The 12,404-nt window shown below is 42.1% G+C and overlaps 1 protein-coding gene across 3 annotated transcripts in view; it reads right to left on the reverse strand.

The window, feature by feature from the left end:
* Nucleotides 1-3,147: 3,147 nt before the first annotated feature.
* HYCC2 (hyccin PI4KA lipid kinase complex subunit 2) overlaps nt 3,148-12,404 on the reverse strand; it is a 210,157-nt gene continuing 200,900 nt past the window's right edge. For all 3 annotated transcript variants that reach the window (XM_053472271.1, XM_053472270.1, XM_053472269.1), the window contains exon 12: nt 3,148-3,859. In XM_053472271.1, coding sequence (XP_053328246.1) covers nt 3,267-3,859 — 593 coding nt within the window. In that variant the 3' untranslated portion in view covers nt 3,148-3,266. The remainder of the gene's footprint in view (nt 3,860-12,404) is intronic.

The raw sequence follows: 12,404 nt of genomic DNA on the forward strand, positions 1-12,404 counted from the left end.
TACCAGGTTCTTTTGAATGCAACAAGTATGCATTGCCCACCCTCTGTCCCTCTTATTTTGTAAATATGCTCCTTGTATTATGATTGGTTTAGAATAGGATGTTATTTCCGGTCTTTGTGATAAGCATATATTTGTATCCATAATGCGCCGTAATAAACAGAGATCTTATTATACATACACTCCTGTGTCTGATTTTTCTCGAGCCGCTCGATAACGATATCTATATAATTTGGAACCCCAAGGTATAGAAGTACTTGGAAATTCTCCAAAAGTTATGCCACAGCTCTTAATGGAACAGCTCTGTACACCTATGCATTGCTTCCTGAAACAACAGGCCAATAATTAATTCAGATCATAGTAGAAAATTCAGAAATTAAATTCCTTTGAACTGGCATTTTCATCTGTGTTCTTCTCAAAAGTTCTATCTCACGTCTCTCATGTTTGTTTTGTTTATAGCAGGGGTGGGGAACGTCCGGCCCGCAAAATAATTTATTCTGGCCTGTGGGGCAAAAGAGGCAGCAACTGCGGTCGCGGGGGTTTGCAACTATAACCGAGCTCACCTGTGATCACTTCTGCATTACACTGCTTAACTATGCGTTGCTGGACCGCCCTGGGGAACCAGGAACCGAGCAAAGTTACGTCAATTTACGCCACTTCCCATGACCCTGCTGCGTTCCTGCTTCCCCTGGCCAGTAAAAGAGAAGTTGTTCACACAGAGTACGAGCAACACAGAGGGAAGCAGCGACCCCTGCGGAAGTCTGCGAGCAGCACAGAGAGATCTGCAGTTCAGGTGTGTGTGTGTGTGGGGGGGTGAATGAGTATCTGAATGAGGGTATATTTGTGAATGAGTATGTATGGATGAGGGAATTAATGAGTAACCGTGAATGAGTGAATATTTGTGAATGAGTATATGTGTATGCCTCATGCTATCACGCACATATTCATTTATTCACAGATACTCATTCATTGCATCAATGAATGAGTATCTGTGAAAGAATGAATGTGTGTGTAATAGCATGGATGTGTAACGGGGGGAAGCATGGCACAGGGAGGCTGTTTGAGGCAAAGATCTCACAGAGAGGCTCTTTGGGGCAAATATGCTTCCAGTCTGGGTGCTAGGCAGGTCCTTTGCATGTAATATGTAATATGCCAGGGCTGACATGATACTGTGGTATAGTGGGGGCTGGCTGGGTGGCATAAATACACAATGTGGGGCTGGCTGGAGGTATCACATAAATCAATAATAAAAGAGTTGCTGGGTGGTGGGAACAATATGCAATGTGGAGCTAGCTGGGGGGGGCATACACAAGGGTGTGAGGCAATGGGGCATTAATCCACAAGGGGGGCCTGTCTGGGGGCATTACATAAATCAATACTAAATGGAGGGCTGTCTGTGAAATAAATATACATTACAGGGCTAATCTTTAAGTTTATTATTTTGTATGCCCCCAAATGATGTTATAAATATCCAAATGACCCTTGGCGGAAAAAGGTTTCCCACCCCTGGTTTATGTAAACAGCTCTGTACACTTATTCATTGCTTCCTCAAACAACTGACCAATAATTAATTTAGATCATAGTAAAAAATATAGAAATTAAATTCAATTGAACTGGTGATTGCGTCTGTGTTCCTCTCAAAAGCTCTATATCATGTCTGGAAATCTGATTCAATAGGAAAAGAAAAAAATGTGTGGCTGCACAATACAGCATTTAGTTTTTTTCTGCATAGATGCATAATAGATTTTTTTATCTTGCTAAATTATACACACATACTTACTCAGTAACATCTCACAAAAAATGTCCTACAGTGCGACCAAATGAAGATTTTACCTAAATCTATAAAACTAATAATCCTTTGTATGCAAGTTTCTAGTAAAACTGTTTTATAATGGCAGCCATAGAGGGGGGTCTTGATGGCACATTTTTGGCATATATATATATATATATGTGTGTGTGTGTGTGTGTGTGTTATGTTTTTGTGCACCTACTGAAAATCCCAGGAGATTATATCTTACACATGCCCATGAAGACTTCAGTGGTCTTTTGGAGGAGAGACCTAGAAGATCTAGCCTTCCCATAATAAAAAAACAAACAAACAACTGCCTTAGAATTCATTTGACGTGTTCTAATTATGCCCCTCTTCTCTTGCAGTACCTCCAAAACATTGGAAAGCTTTTGTTGTGATTAAGCACATATTGAGCATGCAAGAAAATGCTGACTAGTTTTGAACAGATGTCATGATCAAAACACCTGTTACAACAATTATACAGCATTAGGAGCATATAGGTCAATACGATTACATATGTTTCAGCGATCACAGATGATACATAAATTGACACCACATAATATGGGGCAGATCATCTTAACAAGAGGTCAGCTACTGGCAGGACATCAACCATAAACAGTACTAATACCTCTATGTCACCTCTTCAGAGTGACCATACAGATTCACACAAATATTATGTATCCATACAAACAGAAGGGAAATAAACTGGCCCTGTTCTTGGAACAGTCTAAGTAAATATATACTGCCACATACAGAATAGGTTGGTATGTGCCTAAGTGTCACAGCTGAGTGAGAGGAATTAAGATTAACTTCAGAGGGAGGAGCACTAAACGGCAATAAATTGCAAAATCCGCTACCTTCCCCCTTCAAGAACCAGGTAAATTTATTATACTTACCCCTACTTACAAAATAAATAAAGGAAAAAGGGATGTGGAAGAAAATAGTTCGGGAAGACACTTTGTACAACTGCAACACCAGCAGGCTCCCTAATGCATCAGAAAGACTCTTCTGCCAGTTATCCTTGGGCAGAATTTAATCCCCAAAGATAAAGGGTGAAGGAGAGACACATACCATGGGTAATTGAACAATATACTATTATATTTAACTTGTGGCTGTTAGGAAAAATGTTTTGGCAGATAAACTTCTGGTTGGAATAAAAAACAACATACCATTAGTCTAAAAAGCAACTTGACGTATATAGCTAGAACCACTATACTAAACAAAGCTTAAAAAAGATTAATTTAATGGGATCTTTACTCATATGTGACCCAACAGAAAAGAAAAAGAATCACTGATTTTTGTATTTTTCTAGTTCTCCGACAGAATTGAAGATTTTGCATTGCTTTCTCTATAATATATATATATATAAATATATAGATATATATATAATTTACCTAAAAGAAATAGGGAATCACGTATTTTAAAATAGGAATTATTTGTTTCCGTGCAAAGATGCACCACTTATTCTAGGAGTACAAAATTACACTTGGGAAATTAACTGCATATTAAAACTAGGGGATCGAGACTGTTTGGTCAAAAGGGCAGCAGTAGACAGGAGATCTTTATTCTCTCCTGTGTGGCCTAGCCGGTCCTCCTGCAGGCTAATAGTAGAGAAACGATTGGTACTTCCGGAAGATAGATTGGTAGCACCCTCACTCCCACCACTACAACCAGTTTGACTGCCATTTAAATAGTCAAAAGATTTAGTGGATGAGGTGCTGGAGGTTCTAATTAAACTTAAGCTATTGTTTTTTGGCCCCATATGACCAGCTGGAAAGCTCAAGCGCTTCTTCATTGGTGATAACTCTGTCCCTTCAATTGTGGTATCTGGAGGCTTGGAAATGTACTTTTTAGGAGTTGAATCCCAAAGATTTTCAGTAGGCTTTGCTTGTGTGGATTGTTCTCTCTCTTTGATTGAATACACACTACCACCTTTTCTTGAGCCATTTCCCTGAGTTGATGAAGTCTGTTTGGATCCCATTGGCTGGTTGCTAACCAATACACCAGATGCAAAACCATCATCAGCATCACTCGGGTTCATGAAGTCCTCTCCACCAACTGTGCCTCCCAGACCTGAAAGCAAAAGTATTTTATTGTAAAATGCACTGAATGTTAACCATTGCAGGAAATTTAAACAGAACTTACTACATTGAATTGAATTCAATTTTGTGCTGTGTACTTTATTATGCTAGGATCCTTGGGCGTTTGTTCATCTACAATAGCTTCTGATCCTTTGGGGTTTGTTTATAATGGACAAAGGTTTTCAAAATGATAATTATGTGATGACAACCAACTAATTCCCTCAATGGTGAACAAATGTCATTTTTTAAACCTTACTCTTTGCAGCGCTGCAGGGGATCTGGATCTTAGCCTTGTATTCAGACCTCTATTTGAGGTCCAATTATAAGACGACCTCGAATATAGGACAAAGGGTACTTTACTCTGAAATCTTAATCGACCAAATACGGTATATGGAAATTCTAATGGCAGCTTGGTGGGAATATAATACTATTCTTAGTTCCACAAAGACCTCTACTGAGTATTAAAATACTCAGGAAGGCCACAATGCATTCCTTGCTTGCTAAAGACTGCTATCTAAAATTAATATCACACACAGAAGCTGTTTTTGCTTTATCCTAATAGGTCATGCTTAAAATGAAGATGCATTTTTCTCTTCAAGTGTGATTGTGCTTGTCTGGTATGCACAGATTAGTAAAAACATCCTGTCTGACTTGCTGTGAGGTGCATAATATAGATTTATACAGATATGTTTATGTGATGGGACCGACCTGTACCCCGACTGGGTACACCTGCCAGACGCTGCTTCCTTTTCCCCATAGCCACCAGGAACAAAACTTCAATCGTCAGGTGGAACTAGCAGGAAAGACAGCAGGAAAGACCACTCCCCAGGAACCTCGGTGGCACTGTAGCATTGCAATACAGTTCTTTACTGTACTGACAAGGACAGCACCAAGACTTACCCCAATAACAAGATAGAACTCCTATTGAGGTAAAACAGGAACTGACTTTATTTGGAACAGCACAGATATTTATACACACAACATAATTGGATCAGGAGTAAAATCCTATCAACTACTACACAGCCAGGCTCCTCCATACAGTTCTATGGCCAGCAATGCCCACCCGACAAAAAGTCACTATTTCAGGGTGATCCTGAGGGAGCGGCCCCAATCCCGGGTATCAATGTAGAGCTCAGGGTCCAAGGATGTTGTGTTCCAAAAATCAACTATCTGGCATCGAGACCCTGCGCGACAGCATCAGAAATGTCCCCGGGAATAGTCTGTGCTGTAACAGGATCAGAGTTCCATTGCTGTGGCTGGGTAAACCCGGGTCTTAAAGATGGGTAATAAAACCAGGGTTCACAAATTAGCTCCCTCTCAGTAACTACCTCCAAGTGTTGCTCATCATGAGCATAGAGTAACCCCAAAAGAGTGATGTGGTGGGACAATGGATGTCTGTAGCGACTCGGTTCTAATTGTCAGCATGCATCACCACAGTTTCTAGTCGCAGTACAGTTCCATGAATTTGTGGCTAGGTCCCAGTCTGGCGCATGGAGCGTTTCAAGCCATACAGAGACCCATAGCCGGCTAGTCCATGGGAGTCTGGTTAGGGGGGGTTTTCCAGTCACCCTGTGCCCCCTAATGAGCACAGGTTGACTTAGACCCTGGGATTTCCTAGGGTGACAGATTCCCCAGGAATCCATCAGTACCCCCTCCCAACCTCAAACCTACCCCCATGTGTCCTCGGGGTAACCGTGACATTTTAATTCTAGCATAATGATCAGAAACAGTATTACGGATGGAATCCATCGAATTAATTCATGTGTTAAAGCACACAAAACTAGCATTTTTATTTACATAAGTTTGTGCTCAAGCAGCAGCTAACAAATAACTACAGTGAAGGAAAAAAATATTTGATCCCCTGCTGATTTTGTACGCTTGCCCACTGACAAAGACATGATCAGTCTATAATTTTAATGGTAGGTTTATTTGAACAGTGAGAGACAGAAAGACAACAAAAACAATCTAGAATAACGCATTGCAAATAGGTTATAAATTGATTTGCATTTGATCCCCTATCAATCAGCAACGTGTCTGGCTCCCAGGTATCTGTTATACAGGTAACAAGATGAGATTAGGGGCACTCTCTTAAAGGGAGTGCTCCTAATCTCAGCTTGTTACCTGTATAAAAGACACACGTTCACAGAAGCAATCAATCAGATTCCAAACTCTCCACCATGGCCGAAGGAGCTGTCCAAGGATGTCAGGGACAAGATTGTAGACCTACACAAGGCTGGAATGGGCTACAAGACCATCGCCAAGCAGCTTGGTGAGAAGGTGACAACAGTTGGGGATCAAATAATTTTTTCCGTCACTGTACACTAGAATGTTAAATTCTTATTTTCCTTGTGTATTCTCCAGCAGCACTAACAGAGAGATGTATGTAGCTCCACTTCCAAGAAAGGCTGGAACAAATACTCATTGTAATAACAAAGCCAATTTAAGGTGTATACACCCATCAGCCATAACATTGTGAGCACTGACAGGTGGATTGAATAACAGACAGTCATTATTATCTTATCTTATTATCATGGCACCATGGGATATATTAGGCAGCAAGTCAACATTTTGTCCTCAATTATTAGAAGCAGGAAAAATGGGCAAGCGTAAGGTTTTGACTGACTTTGACAAGGGCCAAATTGTGAGGGCTAGACAACTGGTTCAGAACATCTCCAAAACTACAGCTCTTGTGGGGTGTTCCCAGTATGCAATGGTCAATACCTATCAAAAAGAGGTCCAAGGGAGGAAAAGTGACAGGGTCATGGGCGGCCAAGGCTCATTGATGCACGTGTGTGGGGGCAAATGCTGGCCTGTGTTGTCAAATTCAACAGATGAACTACTGTAGCTGAAATTGCTGAAACAGTGAATGCCACTGCTGATAGAAAGGTGTCAGAATACTCAGTGCCCATGGTGACCCCTGTCCACTGCCTAAAATGGGCAAATGAGCATTAGAACTGGCCCACGGAGCAATGGAAGAAGGTGGCCTGGTCTGATGAATCAGGTTTTCTTTTACATCATGTGGATGGTTGGGTGCAGGTGCGTCGCTTAATGTTTGACAGCTCAAGATGGAACAAAAAGCACCCACCAATTCAGCCCAAGATGTGCCCATGTAACGATTTAAGTGAGTTTTAAGTCGGATAGTCCGCTGATGGAAGTTCTCTCCAAATAAATTGACAAGTGAAGCTTGTCATCCAACTAGATGACTTGCATCAGGGCTTAGAAGAAGCTGGCTGATCACTTCTGGTTAAACTCTTGGTGAAAGGTCTATATGGGCTTCTCCTTGTGCTCTCTGAATTTGACACTTATTCTTAAATGAACGAAAACTAGACTTAAATCTAATTGCCATGAACTCTTTAAATAGCCACTCTGTGATCATGATACACAAGTAATGCTCGGCTGGAAATGCCCACGACAATCACCTGGTGACATGGAGAGGAGCCTGCCCAAGGGTGCATACCTTGGTTTTTATGGGCAGCCTGCAAGAAAACTCGCCCAAGATCCTTACTAGTACTTATAAGATGCCTCCCCTTTGCTCAATCAAGAGCAAATAGGGAGACAGAATGTTGTTTTCCCATGGACCTTAGAAAATGAAACGAGGGCAAAGGGCATGACCTCCTCCATGTAGAACAAATCATTTAGGCAAGCAGTTGGGAGGGGGAACTATTTAATGAAGGCAGAGCTTTATATCACTGTCAGTGCTGCTCGGAAAATAGTGTTTGCTAATCAAACTTTACAAGACTGGAGAAATTCCCTTATGTAATTGGTTAGAAAAAATTGAGGACTTCCGGGAGGTGGGCCCTAGAGATGGCTGCTTTTTAGTCAGGCTCCTCAACCTTGAATCTTATCCGTTGGCATCCTTCTGTCTGTTATTTTTCATGGAGGGCTCACTACCACGTATCCATCGCGACTATTATTTGGAGTAAAAACTGTTTGTGCCCCTGGGGTCCGCACCTCATGTGTTGCACCAGGCCTGTTGTGTGTCTCATTCCTCCGCACCAACTTTTACCCTACATTGTTGGGTTTGAGGATCCGGACTGTGAATCATCTAGGCCCAAATTCGTGTGCATACTTACCTTGGATTACGATCCTTTCGCTTGGAGTCCCTGCCTGCCACAGCCCATCAGATTGCCCTGCTGGGGTGGATCTTTGCGTTCGCTGCGAGGTCGGTGACCATTGGAGTTGTGGAGGAGCTGGTCTCGCCGGATCAGACAGAGGCTGGAGGCAGGTGCTATCTGCTGAGTCATCGCTGGCCTTGCGGTGAGGTGCGTGGGGATCCCGAAGTCTGCTGGAGTGGTTAGGGGCTTCCACCAGCTGCCTGTGGCCCTGTGCGGAGGGGAGCGGAGCACGGTGTTTGTGGTGGTCCTCAGCCTTTTCGCGTGCCTGGTTATTATCTTGCACTGCATTGGGGTTCCGCTACATGTGGTAACAGAGGCTGTGACGATACTGAACAATAGATACGTCTCCTGTATTGCGCTGCAGGCTATCATCGGTGTTGCTGGAGTCATCTTTCTGCACCTGGTGGGGTCCTGCCTGCAACTTGTCAAGGGGTACCATTGTTTGGCAAGATTTGAACATTCTAAGACCTTTGCAAGTCTGGGTGGCGGCCAGGTAGCGCCCGACTGAGCAGTAGTTACTGCATGTGACTGTTGGCATTTCCTTGCTGTTTTCACCATTGGAGATCATCATTAGTTAGGCAGGGGTTAAGGCTGGGTGGTCTGGGCAGGGTTTGGGAAGGGTGTAAGGCAAAAAAAAAAAAAAAAGTTATTTGTTATTTTCTGTCTTTGGGGGTTGTGTTAAGTTTAATATGTTGCCACCTTGATTGGCTTAATACTTTTGTGTTTATATGTCAAAGTGTGTGTGGCCTTGATTAATTTGCTTGTCCTTCTGCTTTATTCCTCCTTGTGGTATCCTATTATTTCTTACTACTGGGGAGGGGTCCTCACGAATAACAGTTGTGACACAATACCCCTTCACTTTGGTACTCTGTATGGGAATCTTTACTCACACACAGTCTCTCAGGCTGCAGAGACAGCTCAGACACGAGGAGGGTAAAATAAAAGTCTGGGCCTGTTTTTATTTTTCACCACAGGCATAACTAAAATAAATAAATCAAACAAAAAGCCTTGCTCTCATGAGCACTAACTTATACAAGGTTCTCCAACCTAACTGAAGTTGGACGGCTTAACCGTTCCCAACAAACAAAAAATAACAGTTTATATGCAATATTGGCAGCAGCCAGTATTTTTGGCAGCTCTCTCCCCCTCTCTCTCAGGGAGCCAAATGATCTCTCTCAGCTCTGAGATCAGGAGGCTTCTTAACTGCCTCTCCCATTAATTAGTAGAAACAGGTGAGTACTAGGAGAGTAACTGTGAATCTCTGGACTGGATTTCCACCTGCTGGTCTTGGCTGCTCACAAAATGTGGAGTGGAGCACTGGCCCGCCCTACTCTCCAAGTGCTCCACCCCAGGGACCCAAATAACACAAATAACAGATATCCAACAGTTCTATTATTAACAAAACATCTCCCTGGGGCTGGTAAAAACTATTGAGGGTAACCACACTGCAAAATATAAGGGGGGTATATACACTCCCTCCATTCTCCCTCCATTATCATCCCCTGCTTTCTGTCACACAGCATACACATGGAAAAATATATGGTCCCTCTGACTAAAATGTCCACTCGGCAGGGCAAGGCGAGGGATAAGTCTGCAGTGGCATTCAAATCTTCCCCTCTTCCTGGCCTGCTGACGGCTCAAGAATCTTATTAACATCATCTCTCCACTCTTAGATACTAAGCTTGAGAAATTGTCTCAATGAGCTGGTTTCCCAAGGGCAAAGAATTACTACTGTAGAGTCCAGGGTGTCTGACATACAAGATGGCTACATCACTTCGATCTCAAGACAATTGATTGAAACCTTACAGGAACGTGTAGATGATCTTGAAAATCGTAGTAGACGTAATAATCTGCATTTGGTTGGCCTGCTTGAAGAGGTTAAAGCTGCAGCATTGCATGATCTAGTCACGAGCAGGCTTCCTAAATCTTTGGATAAACTTCACAGAATTGGGGTGCAAGGATATGTGGAAAAAACAAAAACAACAATAATAGTGTAGTAAAAAATATACACTTAATAGTGTAGGTGTACAGTGCACTCACAAGTGTAGCAGTATGGGAAGCTCATCAAAAGACCATGGGACTTGAGTTCTTCTTATGATCTGGAAATGTATAGGCAGACACCCAAATGGTGCAATATTTTTTATCCAAGTTTTAATAATAAAAAGTAAAACACTTACAAAATTGGTGGCATAACTCAAATGATGTTATGCAAAGCCAGCAATAAAGTGTGAAAATCCCGAAATTCGAACGATAATCAGACGTCTACAGTTGAATCAGGATCCAGAAATATCATAAAAATAATTGACACTAAAATATGAAAATCTCAACGCGTTTTGCCGTATTAATAAACGGCTTCCTCAGGAGAAAAACAAGATAAAACAGTCCGGGGTAAGAGTCCATTTTATATAGTTTCCTGGTGGTGTGGTAATGTCACTCCGTTACGTCGTCCCACTGGTGTAGCCCCGTCAGTACGCTCTGCCGTTTCTCTGATTATCCGGCTTGTGTTGCGGCATTTGTAATTGTTAATAAAGCTGTTCCGTTGTTTACATAAAAAAAAAAAAGATGAGGGAATTGAAAGCGCAAGCTGCCTAAGCGGCGCGCTAATTGTCCATTGCTGGACATTAGTTATATAATAAGGGTCACTAAAAGGTCAGGATAGTTAAGGCATAAAGTTTTGGCGGGCTAGGCTAGCTAAATCTAATTCTAGGTTACTGGGCAGGCAGTTTATTTAGCGCAGGGTGATTAAATTCACCTCAAGAAAAATCTTCAAGGAGCTGTTGCTGAGCAAGTGTCATGGAGGATCTTGTCCGTCGGCTAGAAGAAGAAGCAAGTAGAGCCAGGGGTCTGGAGTGGCTGAGAAGCTGTTTATCGGCTTCTCCATCTGTGTCTTCCTTCCCAGACGGCGTGCTGATTGATGTAGGCAGTGACGGCTCTGCTGTGATTATGAGGAAGGAAGAGGCGGGAGCTGGATCTGTGCCAAGTTCTTCTGCAACTTCTGAGACTCCTATCAGCATGAAGAACACGAAGACAAGGAAGAAGAAGTGGTTTCTGGGAGAAAGAGAAGAATCTGCCGGCAAAGAAAAGTTTTTCACCTCAGCTAACTTCTGGGTCAAAGAAGAAGAGGATTAGCAGTAAGAAAACTCCTGTCTACAGACCAGAAAGAAGAAGAGAGAATGACAGCTTACAGCAGCTGCACGCTGATGGTCAGGATCCAGGCGAAGGGACAAGCAGTACTGCAGCAGGTCCAAGGATGGGTGAGTGCTTCCCTGGGGCACAAAGTTTAGAAAAGCTAAGGGAAGTAGTGTGTTTATTAAATAATTTTTTAGGTCAGGTTCAGCAAGGTCCAGGTCCCTCGTGGGTGCAGGGTTTAGAGGATACGGTTAATTGTGTAACTTCAAATAGGGTTAATGAGGTATGTTTAAAGGAAGCTTTAACTTGTGAAATGTCTTCATTAGGTTTTCATCTTAGTAAGAGTATGAAAGAGAAGATCTGGAAGGGTGAATATATAGATATTTTGTCACTGTTACCCGCGTCTAAAGAATTTTTGATGAAACAAGATAAGGATAAGGATGACCTATACCTAGATCTTTTAACAACTGGCTGCAAGCATTTTGTATATTTGCGAGTGTAATATGTGAAAAAAAGCCTAATTTAAGCGTTGGTTTATTTCAGCATTTAGAAGCTGTGTTAGAAGCTTACAGAAATTTCGGGGGTTTTGCCTGGTTTAATTATGACGACTTGTTTAGGCAGAAGATTTCAGTGCATGGTAGCATGAAATGGGGTCTAAAAGATGTGGGTTTGTGGGTCAGCACTATGCTCCCACAAAGGCAGAGTTTACCAGCAGCTAAAGCATCGAATAGTAGTCCATTTATGCAAAAGAAAGGAGTCTGCTGGGCTTTTAATGAGTCTCAATGCAGATGGCAGAGTAACTGCAAATATAAGCATGAATGTTTAGTATGTGGTGGAGTGCATTTGGCTAGTAAGTGTTTTAAGAAAAGCAATGCACAGGTTAATTTTCAAAGTGTCAAAACTGCCGACGCCAGTGAAGTTGGAAGAAATGCTTCCATTTTTAAGCATCTTCCCAAACAAGGAGAAAGCCAAAATACTAATTGAAGGGTTTAGCAGTGGTTTTAGAGTTCCCGTTTATGTCTGTAATGAGTTCACATGGGTTAATAATTTAAAATCAGTTCAAGACAATTTAGATGTTGCAGTCGGGAAAGTGTTAAAAGAGGTTAAGTTAGGTAGAATAGCAGGTCCGTGTGATAATGTTCCGTTTGGTTGCTTTCGTTTATCCCAATTAGGTTTAGTTCCTAAAAAAGAAAAAGGATCCTTCAGGTTGATTCACCACTTATCTTTTCCGCCAGGACAATCATTAAATGATGAAATTGATATGGACCTTTTTCCTGTAAAATATGCTTCTTT

Source organism: Spea bombifrons, chromosome 7 (genome assembly GCF_027358695.1).
Source record: "Spea bombifrons isolate aSpeBom1 chromosome 7, aSpeBom1.2.pri, whole genome shotgun sequence".
NCBI classification, from domain to species: domain Eukaryota; kingdom Metazoa; phylum Chordata; class Amphibia; order Anura; family Pelobatidae; genus Spea; species Spea bombifrons.